The sequence below is a fragment of the Telmatherina bonti genome, assembly GCF_933228915.1.
Source record: "Telmatherina bonti genome assembly, chromosome: 9".
NCBI classification, from domain to species: Eukaryota; Metazoa; Chordata; class Actinopteri; order Atheriniformes; family Telmatherinidae; genus Telmatherina; species Telmatherina bonti.
Window position 1 is genome coordinate 34,436,896 of NC_136627.1, and position 21,834 is coordinate 34,458,729.

A 21,834-nucleotide genomic window follows, 5' to 3' on the forward strand; every position below is an offset into this window, starting at 1 on the left:
GAGAGACAAATTCTTGGACCATATTAAAAATAGACACTTAGCCACATAGTCTGGCTTTTTGGAAGGAGAAATAAACAAGATTGAATCAAGAATTATGCGCAGTGATGTAGATGTTCCTCCACAGCTTCACATCAGTCATTACTGATCAAAAATCTGATGTTGTTCAAGAAAGATTAAAAAAAAAGACAAAAAAATTCACCTACAGAAGACTCAGCACCTTGTTAAGCTTCGAGATTGTGACTCCTAGCTTCATATTTGGAGAGAAAACTATAAATCACTGAAGCAATTTTCGGCCTTCGTGTGGATGGATCTATATATCGCTGCAGTCAGCAGGCTTTGCTTTATATTTAGCTTCACCTTTTCTGCAGATGCATCACACCTGTATTTGTCCTGTTGTCATGACATTGGCTGGGATATTTGTTCACTTATTGCTGCTTGTTTGAGAATAACAGCTTTCAACGACTCTCAGCTTTGCTTTATTACTAGTTTCTCAATTTTGTGACTTTTTTTTTTATTTTTCTTTCTTCAAAAAAACAATAGTGTGTATGAACATATGTTGTTTTCTGATCCTCTTAGAGCTTCCACATGGGCAGCAGGAGCTGATCCACATCTGAGAAGTTGTATACAGTAGGCGAACAAGGGAGGGTGCCAGATTTTTTTCTTGCTCTTTGTTTTGACTCTTTCAGAGTTGAAAGATCTCTTCAAGTTTATTTGACAGCTAAGGGGGCAAAAGTCATTAAAACAAAAGTAAAATTTGATCACAAAAAATGCTTCATGCTAATTTAATGCATGAAAGTATCTACTTAAAGACTTGAGTCAGTGTGTTAATGTTTAAAAAGTAGCTAAATGCAAAAGAGCCAGACACAAATGTTAATATATTTACTGCATTTGCCTTTAGATTCCCACATTTATGCAAATATCTTGACCTTAAAAGTTAGAGAGCCCAAATAGGTCTCCAAACACATGAATTATGGATGGTCATTTGCAAATCTCCCTGACCTCTTTCCTCTTTCCATGAGCTCATTTCCCCAACCTAAAGGCTGTGTGTAATTCATTCACCATGAATTAGTGTTTCAAATGAGCAGTGGTTCTAAATATGAGTAATGCAGCTGCTGGTAATCTGAACAAAGGAATAGCAGGTTAAAGAAGATACTTAACTTTAAGGTGAGTCATTAGAATTAGGCATCAGAATTCTCAGATTGTATTTTGCTTTATTTTTATGGAAAATTGGACATCTCATCCACATTATCACAGCAACAGTTTTCATTTATAAACAAGTTTTCTTGGGAATTCTAAGGTTTGTTGATTTCTTTTGTGTTCTCAATCACATTACAATTTATTTTTGTGTAAAAATCTTGATGCTCTGCCTTTGTGTTGTTTCTTTAAGCAGACGTTGTGATCGGTGTTTAAAATGGAGTTCTGCAGGCTTTCTGGACATCCTGCAAATCATCAGCTACTTTGTCACTGGGTCCTTTACTGTCAGCCAGGCGGTGGAACTGGACAATGTGACAAGTGGCAGGAGAGTTTGCTGCTTAGCAGGAGGAGGGAGTGTTTTCTGGTATGGAAAGAGGTGAAATTGGTTAAAAAAGGATTAAACGTTACTAATGTTTTTCCACAACACAAAAAGCATCTTTCATGGCAAAATTGCTAAAAAAAAACAAAAACAAAAAAAAAGAAAGTTATTAAAGAAGCTATAAATGTGTTAATGTCTTTCAGGTTGTCGTCTCCAAAGTGCAGCCGTGTCTCTTAACAAATAAGGAAAATTTGTTGGAGCGAAACATAACTTTGCTGCTTAAAGCAGCTGAAAATAATTCTAAAATCAGATAAAGTTATTTTAGGAATCATATTAATGCAAAGTTTTCTCCAGAACTTCAATAAAGGCCCCAGAGCAAGATTACTTATCGAGTTAAAACATTTTCTAGATGTATCTACAAACTTACTCCGATTTGCTTGTTCCATCCATGTGCAGAAATGTATAATCAAGCAAATCAAAGATACTTTATTCATCCCCGAGGGGAAATTCAAGGTTCAAGCCAGCGCGTCCAAGGTTTGACCTACAGACACGTAACATTTATGGCAAGTTTACAGAACCAATCTGAAGCTTCGTCCCCGCAGCCAGTTTAACCGGCGCCGCCTTATAACAGATAAGAACAGAGATACATTAGGATCATAGGGGGTTGAGGGAAAAAAAAATGCAATAAAGTAAAAATCCTGCCGTGTTTTTGGATCTACCTGTGCATTTAGAACATTAGTTAGTGTTTCCACTAACAGGCTCATCTACTTGCAGTGGAGCTGAGCTGATTAAATTCACCTGGTTTAGTGACTGGTAGGATCAGCTGCTGGACTGGACTTTCCCTTTGTGGCACCTGGATTAAACACTTCTGCCCATGTAATGGAGAAGGATCATTCTCATCAAACAAGCTGCTGGATCTGAACGGATCACATGGTTGACACCGTGGCCGATCTCCCACGTAGTCAGCCTACCGCTGCACTTGGAGGTGGATCAGTAGCTGCTTCGATGTGATGCTACGCCGCTCGGTGGCTAATGAAGTACATGTTGTAGAATTCAATCTAGTCCATCTTTAGTCACTATATCACCAGTTTATTGTGCCCCACTAGATGAATGTCCAAGACTCTTGTCCTTCCTCAGGTACCACGGCAACAGCTTGTCGCCGGGTCACTTGGTCAATAAACGGTGCGAACCCACCAATGTTCGGTCCAGTTCTTGTACCTGTTTATTTTCAGAGGATTGTTGTGTTTTAAGCCACTTAACACAGACCTATGAGGGCTGACTTAACACTGACTTGATGAGATTTATGTGCAACACTGTGTCATCACATGTTCACATTCAAGTGTTAATTATCATGTAACTAAGCTAAACAAGCAGTTTTTAGCAGCTGATTAGCTGATTGTGTATCAAAATAAGTCTTCTACCACATGTTCTCCTGATACGTGTAATCACATCTCTACTGCAGCTTAAACCATAACACAGTGCTGCCAGCATGTTCATCACACACACACACACACACACACACAAGGCAAACAGCATGAATATGGAAAGGTGACAACTTGTAAATGCCGCCAGCAGCACAAACACACATCTTTCATCTGTTGCTGTGTTAGTATACACTGTATATTCCTCCCGCTCATGATTTTACATGTTCGGAAGGTTTTTACACGGTTTTCTGTGACTTATAAAGACTTCTGGCAACACATGAAGACCTGAATGTGTTTCCAAACATATGATAATGTTAAAATCATAAACCCCCGTCAGTCAGAAATGAGCTGTATTGTTCTTATCTGGCGATGCCTGGCGTGCGTCCACCAGCTTAGCAATGTGTGTTTTTCTAACGGTGGTGTGTATTTGTCTGGGTGGTTCAGTGGCAGATGACCTGCTTCCTCTGGCAGAATGGAAATACAACTGAATGAGTTGCTAATTAGATTAAAGCACGTCTTAAAATGTATTCTGGGACACATTTGTCCCAGTGGCAGGAGGAGTAAACAGCTAAACGAAACGCTGTGTTGCCGTCTGTACGTTCTAACAGAGGTTTTCTGATGTACTTTAACTAAAGGGTTTGTTCTGGTTTGGGTTTCAGGGTTTTACGTTTAACTGGAATCCTGAAGAGGCTGCTGGGATAACTGGTCAGTCCAGGCTGGGAAAGCACTTTAAATTTACTGTCTTCCTCTCAAACTATTTTGTCTTTATTATTCTTTCTTATTCATGGCCCTGCATCATTGTTGCTGATGTTTTGTGTTTCCTTCATGGACTACAGATTGAAATGAGCAACATGCACATTTACGATAATGTTATGAATAAATTAAATCGGACACAGCTTGGCAGGAGACAACAATGGTTGCAATTCATACTTAAATATGTCTTTTTTTTAATGTTCCTCTGTCTCTAAAATGTTTTTTAGTTCCGTTCACACCAACCTCTCAGAAAATATTTGCTTTACGGCTCCTTTAGTCCAGAAAGAGGAAGGTTGGTGGTCCTTCTCCTCTCCTAATGATCCATCTGCTGGGCAACAACATCCTGTTGCCACAGAGAAGTTTTCCTTATGTGCAATATGTAAATGACCATAATGTCCCTGGGGGTTGGCTGCACCATTGTGCTTTATGATGTTCCTGTGTTGTCTTTGTAACAAGGATTATGTACAGTGTTGTATTTATGGTATGTGTGAAATATGTTTGTCTCAAAGGCTCAAGACCTTTCTAGTTTAGCTTTTACATGGAGTTTTTTTTTTTTTTTTAAAATAATGTATTTTTTCAATTGTTTATTGATTTTTATCTTTTATATATCATCGTCGTACCTATTTTTATGGCATATATGTAGTTTTTGTATCTTTAAATTTATTAGGTTTAATCTCATATTTCTAACTGTTTTACAGAATTATTGGTTTATGTTAGTTAATCCTATTTTTCTCTTATTTTTACATTTTTTTAGCTCCAGTGTTTTCCTCATGCGGAGCCTCCTTATCAGGGGCTGCGCCTGTTTGACCGGTGGGGTCATCATGACCGGGGTTGCTGGTAGGGGTCCTGCACTGCAGCCTTTTGGCTGTGGAGTGGGCCCTGGCCCACCCTGGATTTCCTGTGACTGCATCTCCCGTGGTCATTCCTGGGGCGGCTCCTGATGTGGACAGATCCCCCCAGATAGTTTCTTTGCAGCCGTGTCGAGCCAGATACAGAGATAGATTCCTGAAGGTATTTTCATTTGGATCAGGGGAAGGGTGGGGTTGTGTGTTTAGGCTGCATGCATGTGTAAGTGTGAAATTTTTTATGTTGTTAAGCACTTTGTATGAAAAGTGCTGTATAAATAAAGTTTGATTTGTAACCAAATACATTTTCAGAATATGCACTGCCCATTCAAATAAATTAGATAAAATATCTTTCACATCAGAATTGGAAACAGTTGTCTTCACACACACACACACACACACACACACACACACACACACACACACACACACACACACACACTAAATGTGCAAAGCGTTACTGTGAGGACCCAGAAGTTTAGCCACACACACACACACACACACACACACACACACACACAAACAAAGGAGCTGTGAACAAAACCCAGTTTATTTGAGGAAAGAAGGACAGGCGAAGGAGCAGAGGATCAATCCAGGGAGAGGAGCAGGTGTTAGAGTCCAGGTTCTGGAGACAAGGTCAGGAACCAGGACGATGGGCAAGGCTCGGTGGTCCAGAGACAAGGCAAGGGTTTGTGTCCAGAAAATTCAAGAGGTGTCTGACGTGGGCGAGGCGAGGAGGTGGGTCAGCAACAGGAGCCAGTCCGTAGAACGCTGGACAACAACTAGACATTGGTCTGTTGATAATCTGGCAGAGGGGAAGAGACTGGAGAGAGTTTAAGTCGGCTGTGAGTCATGATAAAATGGGCAGAAGACAAGGTGACTGAATGAGACTGATGAGCACTGCAGAGACAGTCAGGAAGCCCAAGGTGGAGCGAGTTCCAGCTGATGAGTGCCGGCAGGTCAGGGAAGAAAACAATGACAGAACGTCTGTTTTTATTTACTCACACAGAAGCAGAGAACAATCTAACTGAGGCAACACAGAGCTGGAATAAACTCATGTTTAAGTCAGAAAACAACGATAACATCACACTGCAGTTACTCCCCGTCATGCTGCTTTTACACTTCAATCACCCTGGCTGCCGGCATTTGGTTCTGAACATGAGCTAAATGAATTTTTCTGTATAATGATGTCAATATTTTAATAAAATTCATTCATTCATTCATTCATTATCCGTACCACTTAGTCTGATGAAGGGTTGCAGGGGAGCTGGAGCCTATCCCAGCAGTCTCTGGGCGAGAGGCGGGGTACACCCTGGACAGGTCGCCAGTCCATCGCAGGATTTGTTAAAATTCACGATAATTAATTGTCGGCTTTTACACACTGCTATATTTCCCCATCACAGCTGTATGTTGTTCAGCTGACAGGTGGAAATGATGAGGTGTTTAATAATCAGTGCTGATGTGGTATCACGACCATGCTGTGTTTCTGCTGCAGAACTCCACCGCATGTTCCAGCTTTACTGATGTTGAGCCCCTCTTTATTTCCCATCAAGGTTAAATTACTTCCGTTCACCTGGTGATCAATCACTCCGATAATCTGGGGAGCTGTGATGATGACAGCGGCCTCTAGTGAACTTCTATTTATAGCGTTATGGAGGAGGTGACCACTGAAGCATGGAGGGCGAGAAACAATGCTCCCTCTGAGACCGGGTGGGCTACGCCTCCTCCTACAAAACATAAGGTCATGTGTGAGCGCTCTGTTTTTCCTTCACATGCACGCTGTAAAGCACACGTGAAACGACAATGCACAGTCATTTTACACATTCTTTTCTTTATGTCGTCATTCTCACACCCTCTGTGCAGACTGTTCTGTCCTGTATGACATTGTCTGAATGCGTCCGACCCTCATGTCCGTCCCCATGAGGAAAGGCGGTAAATAAAAGGTTTCCTCTGATGTAAAAAGGTAGGAAGAGAATGGACACACCACACAATACACTCAATGCAACACATTCAGGCAGAGATCCACAAAGCACACATAGGACCTTGATGTTGCTCATTAGCTGTACAGATCTGGCAGCCGAGATGTGGTGAAGAGTGACGAAGGTGACTTTGTACTGGCAGTGTCCCAGACATCGTCTCTCTGATCTCCCATGAAACAGAACTGGAAGTATGATGTGAAGTCCTTTTTCTGCTGTGATTTCCTGCAAAGAGTCTTAACATGTGTTTGTTTATCAGCTGCATGTAAAGCTGCTTTTGTTATGGTGTAAATTAGGGCCCCTAGAGGTGAGGGCCCCCTGTTTTCATCCATTTTCATCCTGGTTTCAACCAAAGATCGTACATGAAAAATGGATGGAGCCTCCGGCGGTTAAAAGTGAAGCCTATGAGGAAGTGCATAAAACTGCAGATCAAGCTTTTTACTGGTTGCATACCTCTCTCAGTCACTGGGTGGAATTTGGTAGCTTGAACTGAATGGAAGACTTTAATAAAAAGAGGGGGATGTTATTCATCCCGGCATTTAATTATGTAACTTAATACATGTATTTGGTTGGGATCTTTATCTTGATGTTTTTTATTTGTTTTGTTTCCTTTTTGTATTTAAATGCTAAACTGTTGTCGGCATGCAGACTTATCTGTGAGTAATCATTATGTTATTCACTAAAAAAGCAAATAAAGATCAAGTTGTTTTATTTAAAAGTTCTATTCTACGCACAGAAGAGCATTCATTTCTGGTTTGCAAACACATTAAACCATTAAGGTGCTTTTTAATGATGGCATTCCCTTCGAGCAGCAGCCACTTTTTACGGTGAAAAGATCAGGATCAAGTCAGCAGCATGAATTTCAGAGCTGCTTTCCTTCTGAACTCAGCATGTTTGTAAAATTTCCCGTTTCTGTTGAAGCAGAAAAACAGTTGGGTGGGGGTGATAAGGGGGGTGGGGGGGTGAGTTGGGTGGGGGGGTGAGTTGGGTGGGGGTGATGAGGGGGGTGGGGGGGTGAGTTGGGTTGGGTGATGAGTTGGGTGGGGGTGATGAGGGGGGTGGGGGGGTGAGTTGGGTTGGGTGATGAGTTGGGTGGGGGTGATGAGGGGGGTGGGGGGTGAGTTGGGTTGGGTGATGAGTTGGGTGGGGGTGATGAGGGGGGTGGGGGGTGAGTTGGGTGGGGGTGATGAGTTGGGGGGGTGAGTTGGGTGGGGGTGTGAGTTGGGTGGGGGGTGAGTTGGGTTGGGTGATGAGTTGGGTGGGGGTGATGAGGGGGGTGGGGGGTGAGTTGGGTTGGGTGATGAGTTGGGTGGGGGTGATGAGGGGGGTGGGGGGGTGAGTTGGGTGGGGGTGATGAGTTGGGGGGGTGAGTTGGGTGGGGGGGTGAGTTGGGTGGGGGTGATGAGTTGGGGGGGTGTGAGTTGGGTTGGGTGATGAGTTGGGTGGGGGTGATGAGTTGGGGGGTGTGAGTTGGGGGGGTGATGAGTTGGGTGGGGGTGATGAGTTGGGGGGGTGATGAGTTGGGTGGGGGTGATGAGTTGGGGGGGGTGTGAGTTGGGTTGGGTGATGAGTTGGGGGGGTGTGAGTTGGGTTGGGTGATGAGTTGGGGGGGGTGTGAGTTGGGGGGGGGTGATGAGTTGGGGGGGTGTGAGTTGGGTTGGGTGATGAGTTGGGGGGGGTGTGAGTTGGGTTGGGTGATGAGTTGGGGGGGTGTGAGTTGGGTTGGGTGATGAGTTGGGTGGGGGTGTGAGTTGGGTTGGGTGATGAGTTGGGTGGGGGGGTGATGAGTTGGGTGGGGGGGTGAGTTGGGTTGGGTGATGAGTTGGGTGGGGGGGTGAGTTGGGTGGGGTAATGAGTTGGGTGGGGGGGGTGAGTTGGGGGGGGTGATGAGTTGGGTGGGGGGGGTGAGTTGGGTGGGGGTGATGAGTTGGGTTGGGTGATGAGTTGGGTGGGGGGGTGAGTTGGGGGGGTGATGAGTTGGGGGGGGTGATGAGTTGGGTGGGGGGGTGAGTTGGGTTGGGTGATGAGTTGGGTGGGGGGGTGAGTTGGGGGGGTGATGAGTTAGGTGGGGGGTGATGAGTTGGGGGGGTGATGAGTTGGGTGGGGGGGTGAGTTGGGTGGGGGTGATGAGTTGGGTGGGGGGTGATGAGTTGGGGGGGGTGATGAGTTGGGTGGGGGGATGAGTTGGGGGGGTGATGAGTTGGGTGGGGGGGTGAGTTGGGGGGGTGATGAGTCGGGTGGGGGTGTGAGTTTGGGTGGGGGGGTGAGTTGGGTTGGGTGATGAGTTGGGTGGGGGGGTGAGTTGGGTGGGGTAATGAGTTGGGTGGGGGGGTGAGTTGGGGGGGGTGATGAGTTGGGTGGGGGGGGTGAGTTGGGTGGGGGTGATGAGTTGGGTTGGGTGATGAGTTGGGTGGGGGGGTGAGTTGGGGGGGTGTGAGTTGGGTTGGGTGATGAGTTGGGGGGGGTGTGAGTTGGGGGGGTGTGAGTTGGGTTGGGTGATGAGTTGGGTGGGGGTGTGAGTTGGGTTGGGTGATGAGTTGGGGGGGGTGATGAGTTGGGTGGGGGGATGAGTTGGGTGGGGGGTGATGAGTTGGGGGGGTGATGAGTTGGGTGGGGGTGATGAGTTGGGGGGGGTGATGAGTTGGGTGGGGTGATGAGTTGGGGGGGGGGGTGAGTTGGGGGGGTGATGAGTTGGGTGGGGGGGTGAGTTGGGGGGGTGATGAGTTGGGTGGGGGGGTGAGTTCGGTGTGGGTGATGAGTCGGGTGGGGGTGTGAGTTGACCACGGCAGCAAACACCATGATGATGGCTGTGTTGAGGTTATGCATCAAATCCATCATCATCATCAGCTGCCGTGCGAAATACAGGTTCTGGCGAGTCGTCTTGGTGAGGAGGCTGAGCTCCTGGGTGATGATGTCTCCAGAAGGTGGAAGGATTCAGCAGAGGTCACCACAGAGAGTCAAGGGGGGGGGGGGAGGTGAGTCCTTCCTGAAGTCTGCTGGAGCGTTGAGCTCCGGTTGTTCCTGCAGCACCATGTCACCGACTGTCCGTCTTTCTCCTGCCGGCCCACTCGTCCTCATCAGGAACCAGGCTGATGAGGGTGGAGTTGGCCAGGCTTCCTCTGACTCCACGCCGTAGTGTCCTTGGGCAAGTGTGTGACAGATTAAACACTTTGTTCACAACAATGGAAGTGCTGTGTGAATGGATGAACATGACATGAGTGGTATGACTGGAAAAGTGCTGTATAATTACAGTCCAGCTGCACATCTGCTGGTGTCCAGATGTGCAGCTGTTGGTTAACAGGGACCTTTTAAAACTTAAACCCTTAAAACAAAAAAAGGATTTTAGTAAAAAGAGAGAATTTTGTGGCTTTAGAGTCACTGTAGTGACTCAGTGTGGATGGAGTAGTGATCTGGTGGACCTGGCAGAGAAACAGACTGGTTCCAGTGACACATCACTGGTTTGGGTGAGACACATGATGATGAACATCCTAAACCAGTACCACCCCTCCAGTCACCTGCAGCGAGTTGTGTTCTGAAAAAAACTGTGTCAACCCAAAAAAATGTGAACTTACCCAACCCTAACAATAAAGCATAATGTAACGACACCAGCTGGATGTGCAGCCCTGAGGTGAGTCAAATCCTAAGGCTTTGCTGCACAATCTGGAAGGAAAAATGTAAACAACTTGAATGATTCACTGACAGATGCAGAGTTTCATATGCAGCATTTATTTCTCACAATGAACAAAGACACAATATGAAGCCTGACTCCTCCCCTCTCACTGGCACGTCCAGCAGAACTTACAGCAACACCAACAAGCCAAGCGTGCACAGAAACCGCTTTTCATACTTGCTCTGAATCTAGTGATGCCTTCATGCCAAGACAAGATGAGGAAAAAAGCACTGATGATGGGATCAGATCATTTCTAGAACAACTAGCAGGTGGAGCTCCGTCTGCATAACGGCAAGCGAAGAAGAAATTCCTCATGCCATGGCTGTGTTTGCTAGCATACAGCAGGGCTTTCATCAATGTAAACAGATGCATCTATGAAATGTCATGAACATGAATCCAAAAGTCTAAAAACATGTGAAACCAAAGAAGAGCAAAAAAAAAAAAAAGAAAAAAAAAAGGATTTAAAAAGACGTATCCGTCCAGTCCAGTCGGCTCTGCTGTCATGAGTGTCAACAAAACAAGATGTTGAGACATTTTTGTGACTTTTCTGGTCAATAAACTTCCAACATGAAGAGGACGATCCCTCACGTGAGGAAAACGTAAAGTAGTAACAAACATGTAAAGCATTTTTTCTCTTTCTAACAGGTCGAAACAACTCCTTGTTTTCATGATGACACCTGGAAGGAGCTGGACGTGTCCTGAAAACGTTTTATGCATCAGGTCTTCAAAATGAACTCCGATGAGCAGCAGCACATGGTCTATTACTGTGTGCCATCACTGGTTTCATTAAATTTAACTAAAATATAGAAGTAGAACATGAAAAACCAACTCCATTCTTCCTGCTTCCACAGGGTTTAAATGGTGGGTAGGTGCTGAAAATCAGTGCATCTGACTGATCATCAGTGTGGACTCCTCTAAAAGCAGCGTTCAGGTGAGTGTTAACACGATGCCAAGGAGGAAAGACATCAGTAATGATCTTATAGAAGCTGTTGCTGCTCATCAGTCTGGGATGAAGTTCATCGTCCAACACAGAGAAAGATCATTATTCCAAAAGGCAAAAACATTCAAGACAGCTGTCAACTGTCTCAGCAGTGGACGTCCCGGCAAGTTCAGCCCAAAGCCCGACCATCCAACGCTCAGAGAAACTAAAAAAGCCAAGAGATACCTCTCAGACTCTCCAGGCCACAGCCAACATGTCCACCGTTAAAGTTCATGACGGCATGTTGAAGAAGAAGACTGAACATGTGTGGCTTGTTTGGAAGGTTTGCAGGAGAAAACTTCTTGTTTGCAAAGCTGCATCTCAGCAAACCACAAGACTTCTGGAACCACAAGACTTAAGAGAGACCAGACCCGAGTGGACGTGTTTGGTCAGAAAGGAGCATATTGGTGCAAACACCTCCTACCAGCACAGAGGTGGAGGTGTGATGGTCTGGAAGTGTTCTGCAGCTACCGGACCTGGAGACCTGGCAGTGGACCATGAACTCCTCTAGACACCAGAATGTTTTAGAGTCAGATGCGACGCCATCAGTGTGTCAGCTGAAGCTTGGCTGAAACTGTCTCATGCAACAGGAAAAACACAGCAGCAGATCTGCAACAGAAAAGACACGATCCAGTCAAAGTCCAGAGCTCAGGCTCTCTGTGGTGGGACCTTCAGAGAGCTGTGCACAGTGTTGGAAAGAAGAGAAGACCAATTTCCTCCACGACCATGCGAAAAACTAGTCCCACAAACATGTAACGACAAATTTTCACTCAAAAATTCTGCATTTTGGAAAATTTTTTCTTAAACATACGACAACATTAATATATTATGTGCTGTTTTTATCTTTTCAGTCCATTTATTTTGATTTCATGCCCTGATACATAAAACATTATCGTCCAAAAAAGGTGTTTTTTGGTTTGTTTTGCCGTCACTGGATGTCAAAGTATAACAGCTATATTTCTGCTCATGAATTAAAATTTAATAATAAAGCCTAAATAAAAAAGCTTTCTATACATCACTGATGTGAACTCAACAACCTCCTGCTTCACCTTCTGACCTGTTTGTAAGCAGAAACGTGTTTCCGCATCATGCACTGTACAGACTCTTTTCTGTCAGCTGTGTCACTTCATCACATCCAGACAGTGAAGGACGTGAGATGTCAGATCTGAAGGCTTCTGCTGTGAAGGTAAAAAATACTAAATGAAAAGTACAAAATGGCTTTTGACTAGAATGATGTAAACATTTCAAGCTTAACTGTTTTTTTGTCTGCAGCAGCGACATCGTCTCAGTTAAGGCGGTCAGAAATAACAAACATGGCAACACAAGACGGGATGTTGGAGCTCTTTAAGAGGAAACAGGAAGTAGTTTGATTACTTTTTATGGGATGGCGTTGCATGCAGGACCAGGCCGGCTGCACATAGACACAGAGAAAAGCTTTGATTTGAGCACACATAGAAGGAGTAAAACGCCACCAACTCGTTACACAACAAATCCTTTTGCTGCTGTGTTGGCATGCTGACACGTCTCAGTGACTACGGCATGCATTTCTTTACATTCTGAACACGTCTCACTGCATGTCCATTTGTTTTCTGCTTTACAATGATTTATAGAAATTCTTACACGTCAAAATTTAAGAATGAGCTCTGAAAATGAGATTTTCTCTAAAACATCTGAAAAGATTGATTTCTTGTTTGTTTTTGTTTTTTTTTTTTTAAAAATGAAGCAAAAAAAAAAAAAAAAAGTAAAACACTTCTGTTCTACACCCTCCTGCTTTTGTAGTTGAGACGCTGAGGTGCTTTATAAGGCTTCATGTTTCCTCCAAACAAAGAAGACATTTCCAACAACACAGAGAATGTTTTTTAGATCAGCAATCCTCCAGTCCATGCAGCAGAGAAGTCTCTTCTCGTCCACTAACAATGAGTCATGCAGAGGATGGTGCGTTTAAATTATTTCTTTTAAATATTCAAAAGTGTCTCATCAAAAACATCCAAGTTTATTAAGATCCTCCTCACACACACACACACACACACACACCAGCGTCAGGCAGCTCATTCGACACTGGATGGCTACATATCTGGTTCAGAAGCTAGAGATTATTTCATTTGGTGTCAACAGGAGGTCAAAGTTTCCCATCATGATGATACGATGTGTGTGCGGATTATCAGTCGTCCAGGTCTTTGTAAGGATGACCTGAAAGGGTATGAAAATGGCCCTGAACTGGTCAATTAGAGTTTCCAGGCTTATAAACAGCTGTTGGTCGTTCACATGAGAGGAAAAACTACAACTCAGCAAAGAGGAACAACAAACCACATGAAGAAGGTTGGAATCCTGAATGAAATACCTTCAAAAGTCCATTTAATCCCACAGTTTTATGTCTGCGTTACCTATCAAGCTAATAATAATGCAAGGAGGAGAAAAACAAGGTGTTATTAAAACCCTTAGAAGCAAAAAGGAGATGGAAGATGCAAGTGGTGGTGATGAGGCCATGTTAACAGAAATTGCCTCATTAGCCTTCATTCGGGACGCCGTAAAGAAACCATGGCTAAAGCAATGACCGTCCTGGAAACTAACAGCTCGCTACACGGCTAATAGAGCTCCATTAAAAAAACAACTTTATGAAATGAGAGCAGCCATCTAAACGGAGGAGCCTGCAGAGAAAATAGAGCTGAAGATCAAACTTGAAGGACATTCACGGCACGATAAAATAGGGATTAATGGAATTACAGAGAAAGCGAGTTGAATATGCACAGAGGAGTTCGCAGACCTCTACAGACGCCAAACAGCCACTTCACAAGCATGTGGTGCAACACGGAAGAGCAGCCCTTCAGACCAACAATCAGCAGCCCTCCTGCATCTCATGGTAAGGGACGCCTCTGAGACCAGTGATGGAGGGATCCTGTAAGTTATGCATACGTCACTCACGCATGAACAGATTACTTTCTATAATCTGTCAAAATGTCTTTCAGAGAAGCAAATTTAATGTGAGAAAGAGAGAATCATTAATGATTACCTAAAGTTATTTTAACGTGTCCAAGAAGTCTCTAAAACACCTTTAATCACAACGTTGTTGGCTAAAGCGGCCCACCTCGCCTTCAAGGTCAAACCAGCCTCAGCAGGAATGAGACCTTTAGCTCTCTTGACTTCTTCTGATATCAGCAGAGTAAAAATCTGTTTCTACACCTTGATGTGGACTGAGGAAACCTCATGTGGAACGTTTGGCACAAAACGGCAGAGGGTGGAAGTGTACAGAAAGAAAACCGGCCCATTCCAGGGACACACTGGCCGTGTGGCATACAGTCGCTTTCCCTGGTGGCCGGACGTCTTTCTGGTGGAAACTATGTATCTGTTGGTGTCGTTGATTCATTAAACTCAGAAGATAAGGATCAACATCCAACTAACACTGGACCGCCCACTTCTTTTCTAAACTTGTCCCCGTCTATGTGACTTCTCTTACTCTTTGACTGGAACAGTCAAACACACAACTATCTGGCATTGTTCTAATTTTCCTGGTAAAGATGACGCTCTCTGGAGATTTCGATGGACATACAAGCTTTCTGACCTCCTCTAGTGATTAGCATGCGCGAGTAACGTATGATGAAAATCGTCTGGCGGGTTAGTGAAGGGGAGATGGTTACAGATGCTTTGAGAGAGCACTGAAAGAAGCGAAACAGGAAAAATTCACCTTAAGCAAAGGCTGCAGCCTCACGCTTCATTAGTCCAACACCTACAGTGCATCTTTGACTCTCCTTCCAGGCAGCTTCAAAACCATTCACACAGAGAGTCATGTGACCAAAACACTTCACATGTTGGTCAAGCAGGTAAACACTGCACAGGTGGCAACAATCCCAATGACAAACAGGAAAGTTGGGTGGGTCAACGGCACAAATGTGACTTCAACATCCTCAGATTCAGATGGCCAAACTACCGCTTATAAACCTGGAACCAGTCGGTTTAGACCTGGAAAAAAAGCCTTTTGGATGAGAGAGAAACATTTTCAGAAGACAAAAAGGAGTGCAGATGCCTTTGATTCAAACTCCTAGGAGACCTAATAAATCGACAAACGTAAATCTTAATCAGCCTCACACTCGGACAAGCTGAACCACGTTAGCAGCCTGAGGCTGAAATGCTAACTAGCTAAAGGAATTTAGAGCCCACATATTAACTGGCTTTGCAACAAACACAAAATCCAGATTAATTTGGTTTTTACAGGGAATATCTCTAAAGATGCCTGACATGAGCTGCCCCAACCATCCAGCCAAACTTCACTTGACTTGGTCATACTTCGTATGAACTTGACTTGGTGCTTCGGATCTAACAGCAGGTTTCTAATGTGCATTTCAACCTCATATTGGTCTGTTACGATTATTGTTACGATTATGGTTACAGACCATATGATTAGCTCCCATTAATCTCATTTTATCATCTAGTGGAAGCGAGGACTACGTCTGACTTCAGCTTGTTGTTCCAGCAGAAATCAGAGCTTCGTTTTCCCGACACAGACTGAACCTCCAAGCAGAATTCACTTCTTAACGCTGAGGATGGTCATCTGCAGACACTCCTCCCTCAGAGCCACCAGCTCTGTCTTGTAGCTGCTCGTCTTGCCTCCATCGGCATACACACAAGGCTGTTTCTTAGCCGACAGCGGTGTCTCCACGGTTACTGAAGCTGCGTTGAGTATGTCAGCGTGGGACGGTGAGGAAGAGGAGCGCCTGTGGCAGGCTGCAGACATTAAGGCCGAGAGGGCCCGGCCCACATCGTGTCTGGCACCCTCATTGACAAAACAGTACAAAATGGGGTCGGCTACACAGTTCAGGCTGGTCAGTGCCAATGACACATGGTACGCAGCAAATAAGGTCTCCTCTGAGCTGCAGTCGCATGGTTTCCTTAGAAACATAACGCTCCGCACCAGGAGGAGGATGTGGTACGGTCCAAAGCAGAGCAAGACGATGAGAATTAAACTCAAAGCCAAGCGCTGAATTTTGGCTTTTTCTTGGCGCTCCGTGGAGACGTTGCATCGAACTGCGGCGAGGATCCCTCTGTAGGCCACCAGCATGGCTGTCCATGGAGCAAGGAAACCAAGAAACGTCCTGTAGAGGTTCATGCCTGCTACCCAGTCCTGCATGGGATATTTCTCAAAGCAGAAGGTGTGGTTGAAGCGATCCTGGAAGAGCTCGTCGTGGAAGAGGGGAGCGGAGTTGGCGACAACCTCGATGATCCAGACCATGGCGCTGACCAGGACAGCTGCAGAAAGGAACATTAACACTTTGGTAACACAGGAATGCCAAACAGTATGACTGAATGAGCCAAACAAGCTTTTATCCACCACACTGGAAACTAAAATAAATTAACATGAAAGGTTGTTATTTACAAAGCTTTTCTTGTTTAAACATTAATTGTGCGACTTGTTATTGAATTAGCAGGTTTCATTGTGCAAGTATTCAGTCTTTCTTACATGGAAACGATCTTATCTGATAACACTCTGAATCTTCTGATGGGTTTCAGAAAGATTTAAGGACACACATCCACTCTAGTCTCAACTGTAGCATCATTTGCAGAACCAAAGATAAAATGCAACAACTTAATGTGATAAAACGCCGCTGGATTCAACGGACTCACATTAAAAGTACAAAATGAGCTCAGCATCACCAAACCTCTGCGACAGAAAGAGAAAAGTCGAGTCATTGGTAATGCTCAGATCTTTAACCTGAAATCAATCCCACACTTTTCTTTTGGAAGTTGTCTTTATTTGTTTCTTTACTTTGATTCTATTCTGTCCTACAGTCATCTGGCAGATGCTTTTATCCAAATCCATTTACATGTGATTAACATGCGCATCTTGTGGGTGAGAGGAAGCTGGTGTACCCGGAGAGAACCCACGCATACACAGGGAGAACACAGAAAGCCCACCGTTCAAACTCCCCCATCGAGGCTTGAACCAGAGTCATACGTGCTCTGAGTGCTGACCACTACGCCATTTTACCAGAACAACAGTTCCTGCATCGTGTCCAATGCAGACTGGTGATTATTGCTGGATTTCCTCTGCCATCAGCTTCTTCTCAGCCCACAGTGGGCTGTTTTCTTCTGTTTAGCTTTTCTAGACTGTTTTTGCCAATTTCTTACACTGACATTGACTAGTTTTGGGGCACTTGCAGCTTCATGCCGTACCATCTTCAGGCAATGCAACAAAACTGCATTTTGCTTCGGAGGAATTCATCAGCTTGTTTGATTGAGATAAAAAACACAGTTTAGCCTGTTAAAGTACACAGATGACTCTCTGTGTAAACATAAATGCAACACATTTACCATCATCAATGTTCTTTTGAAATTCTTCTTGGTCTGCCTGAACATCTTCCTTTCACAAATGTCCCTTGTTGTTTGTACTTGCTCCAAATTTTAGAGGCAGTTGACAGACAACAGCCACCATAATATGTGATGAATTATTTTAATCCTGTCATAATAATTTCCTTTGTTTCAAATGACATTACTGCTGTTGGGACCATGTTTCCTCGTGGCTGAAGGACTCCTTTTCTTCCTGCACTTCATCCAAATACACTTGAATAAAACATCTGTCCATCCATCCATCTGGCGCTTATCTGGGGTCGGGTCGTGGGGCCAGCAGCCTAAGCAGGGAAGCCCAGACTTCCCTCTCCCCAGCCACATTTGCCAACTCTGTAGGGGGGATCCCGAAGCGTTCCCAGGCAAGCCGAGAGATATAATCCCTCCAGCGTGTCCTGGGTCTTCCGCCGGGGTCTCCCTCCAGAGGGACGTGCCTGGAAAACCTCATCAGGGAGGTCCACGAGGCATGCTGACCAGATGCCCGAGCCACCTCAACTGGTTCTCGAGGCAGAGGAGCAGCGGCTTCTCTTTGAGCCCCTCCCCTATGACTGAGCTCCTCACCCTATCTCTAAGGGAGAGCCTGGCCACCCTGCAGAGGAAACTCATTTCAGCCGCCTGTATACGAGATCTGGTTCTTTCGGTCACGACCCACAGCTCATGACCATAGGTGAGGGTAGGAACGTAGATCGACTGGTAAATCGAGAGCTTCGCCTTCTGGCTCAGCTCCTTCTTCACCACAACAGACCGGCACCGATCTGCCTGTCAATCTTACGCTCCATCCTTCCCTCACTCATGAACAAGACCCCAAGATATTTAAACTCCTCAACTTGAGGCAGGGCCTGACTTGAGGGTACTGGTTCCAGAGCCCAAGCCATGCATCGAGGTGTTTCCAACTATATCTCGCGCACAAGGTCAGGCTCCTTCCCCACCAGAGAGGTGACATGCCACGTCCATAAAGCCAGTTTCTGCAGCTGGGGATCGGACCGCCAGGGTCCCCACCTTTTGCTGCCGCCCAGCTCACATTGCACCCAACCCCTACGGCTCCTCCTGCAGATGGTGAGGCAACAGGAGGTGGGGCCCATGTAACCCTTTTGGGCTGAGCTTGACCTGGCCCCACGGGCAAAGGCCCGGCCACCAGATGCTCGCTCTCATGCCCCAACCCAGGCCTGGCTCCAGAGGGGGGCCCCGGTGACCCGCGTCTGGGCAAGGGGACATTTCCAGCCATGGTCGTAGTTCTCCTAGAGGTCTTTGAGTCGCATTTAGTCTGGTTCCTCCCCTAGACACCTGTTTGACACCTTTATGCCCCCTACCAGGGGCATAAAGCCCCAGACAACATAACTGCTAGGATCTTCGGGACACACAAACCCCTCCTCCACGATAAGGTGACGGCTCAGGGAGGTTGAATAAAACAACTAAATGGAAATCCTCCAAGAATGACAATTCCATTTTTTTTGGGGGGGGGGGGGGGGATTTGATATAATTGCAGTAGAACTGGGTATTTTTCCTCAATTCATAAATTATGATTCCTCTTTGAGTCTTTCTTAAAGTTCAGTTAGACCAGTTTGTCATACCTGTTTTGATTCGCCGGACCTTGGCGAAGCGTAGAGGGTATGCCACAGCCAGGTACCTATCCAGTGAGATACAGCACAGGAAGGCGATGCTGACGTAGATGTTAGTGTAGAAGATGAAGCCGAACAGTTTGCAGCTCTCCTGGCCGTGAATCCAGTCATCATGCTGCAGAAAGTAGTCGATCCACAGAGGGAGGGTGGTGATGTAGAGGAGGTCAGCCACTGACAGGTTGATCAGGTAGATGCCCAGCTCGTTGCGTTGGCGTACCTGAAGGAGTGTAAGAGGATAACGAAAGGAAAAAAGCAGAGAGTGATTTCTACAAGGCTGTTGATAATGGAAAACATTAGGTTCACTGATGCTGAGATGGAGGACAAACATGAACGTCAATCTGAACATTTTAATGAAGTTTATTCTTGAAAAATATGAGTCTGTGAACTTTCTGTGAATGAAAAGTCAATAACAATCCTTCCCTGCAGCTGCCAAAGCAAACTGACCGTCTGTGGGAAATAAAATAGTGGACATGTTTGATACTGTATGGGAAAATATCCCAGGGGCTCTGTTGACTGTATCTAGCAGCTGTGTTTGAGATGTAACTATGAAATGTAATAAAAGCCACAAGCCTCCTTCATCTGTATGTTTATATAAATATAAGTTCAGTTTCTTAGGTCTGTTTTCTACAAAAATCAGTTCAGAAGAAGGGTTAGTTTCTTTCTAATAAATAAAAAGGCAAATACTTTCCCACATATAGGAGGATCAGTAGTGAAAATACCATAAATCTGCATTCTACTTAATGACCAGCAGGGGGCGATACCTTTGATTGCAGACAGCAGTTTATGCAGAAGTTTATGGTCTAAAGAACCTAAAATACACATTTTATGGCTATATTGTTATGAAAAGCACTTTTGTTTTGGTTAAAATAAAAAAAATAAAAAATTCATCCACTAGGGTGCAGTGATGAGTTCAGAGTTCACTTCAGTGTTTTTACACTGGCCAGTACTGGTTATGCACCAGTAGAAAACTACAGAATAAGTGCCACCATTTGTTTGGCTGTTCTCAACTTCTTCTGTCTTTTTCAGGTGCTTTATTTTGTCAGTTTCGTTGTTGTCTTCTTCCTGTTCCTCTTCTTCTCTGGTTTCTTCCTTTTGCTGGTTGCATGTCAGCTATTCAACTCAACACTGCCCCAGTGATTTGCTGCCATTAATGACCTCTTGAAAATGGACCAAATTAGGAGATGGAGAAAACTGTCCATCCACCTACATATCCGCCTTCTGTGTCGAGCATAAATGGGCCTTAAGCTGTTAAAATGACATTTTTCCTGGGTAGGAAAGGAAAACAGTAAGACACTTCTACAACTATTTATCATTCCTTTTTGGACCAGAAGATGTTCAGAGGGAGGATTATGCAAAACAGGAATATTAAATTAGACTTCATGGGGACTTCAAAGTAAGTTTCCACTTATGTCACTTCCCACTGGCTTCTTTAATCTCTTCAGTAGTGTGTTTGTACCCATTTTCATAATAATATATGACATAATGTAACTAACTGCAGATAACAATCAGTGCTGTATCTTTCCAAAGAGGTTTGTTCACAGAAAAATGGCCGAATTAACGCTGCTGTATGTTTTCACTGTGCTGGTCCTGATCCTACAGCATAGGTCAATGTGTGTGTGAGCGTGTGTTCACCTCACCTGCATGTAAGCAGCCCACAGGGCCATGCAGTTAGTGGGCAGTCCCAGGACGATGACTATGATGTAGAGCGTGGGCTGGAAGAACTGGTCCACCTTACTGTCCACATCACAGAAGGAGATGTTGCACATTGTCTTGTGTGAGACTCTCTGAGTGTGTGTGTGTGTGTGTGTGCAGGGTTGTGTTATGAGTTGAGCTCCTCTCAGCTTTGTGTTTTATCCGTCTGTAGTTTGACTACATTCCAGCTCCAGCAGTTTGACAGTGACATGCCGACTCCGGCGTCCTGCTCAGCCACCAACCAGCAGTCAAACGAGGAGCCACGGAGTACAACAGAGCCGGCGTTTCTGCGGCGTTTCATGGCTGCTGCTTTTTTTAAACACCGTCCTTCTCGCCCAGAGGCCTTGGCATGTCATAATCCTCTTGCACGCTTCAAAGCCAGCCCCTGTGTTCCTCAGTGTGACATGAAGGAGGAGAAGAAAGGAAGGGTTGACGGATAAAATGTGGTGGAATGAAAGCTGCCTTATCAACGCTGTGCCAGGCCTCCTGCACCTGAACAAAGCCTCATCAATCTTTTAGATTAGAGGTCTGCCGGGTCTGCTGAGAGAAGGATGGGGCTGAACATCACCGAGCATGTGTGGTTGCGTCTCAAGGTCCCGTTGACACATAAATCTCCCAGAGGGATGCTTGCTTCAGAGCGCAGGAATGATTTTAGAGGTTCAGCGATCCAGAGTCGCCAGTCCAAAACCTCTGGATATCTGCAACAGAGAAACACATAAAACTTTACATGACTGGACATTTAACACATGAAATGAACAATGGCACTAATAAAATAAGTAAAGACTCAAAATTTAAACTTTATAAATGATACTGTGGTGATTTTGATTTACAAAAACCTTAAAAACTCATCTAAAATTATTTTTCTTACTGAAAAAACATCCTTTGAAATATTTTAAATGGTATTTAATGATTATATCATGAGTTAAAACTCAAACTAAACATCATACTTTTTGTGCAGGAATTTAAATTCTCCATCTGAATAGTTTACATAGTTTTTATTTAAAAGTTTGCATCAAATGTTCTATCT

At 44.8% G+C, this 21,834-nt stretch overlaps 1 protein-coding gene across 1 annotated transcript; it reads right to left on the reverse strand.

Moving 5' to 3' along the window:
- Positions 1 to 15,679: 15,679 nt before the first annotated feature.
- gpr4 (G protein-coupled receptor 4) lies at positions 15,680 to 20,881 on the reverse strand (the record flags this gene model as incomplete). The annotated part of the gene is made up of 3 exons (XM_079245847.1): positions 15,680 to 16,401; positions 19,068 to 19,332; positions 20,753 to 20,881. The coding sequence occupies 3 exons, from the start codon at positions 20,879 to 20,881 to the stop codon at positions 15,680 to 15,682; spliced, it is 1,116 nt and encodes a 371-aa protein (XP_079101973.1).
- Positions 20,882 to 21,834: the final 953 nt, after the last annotated feature.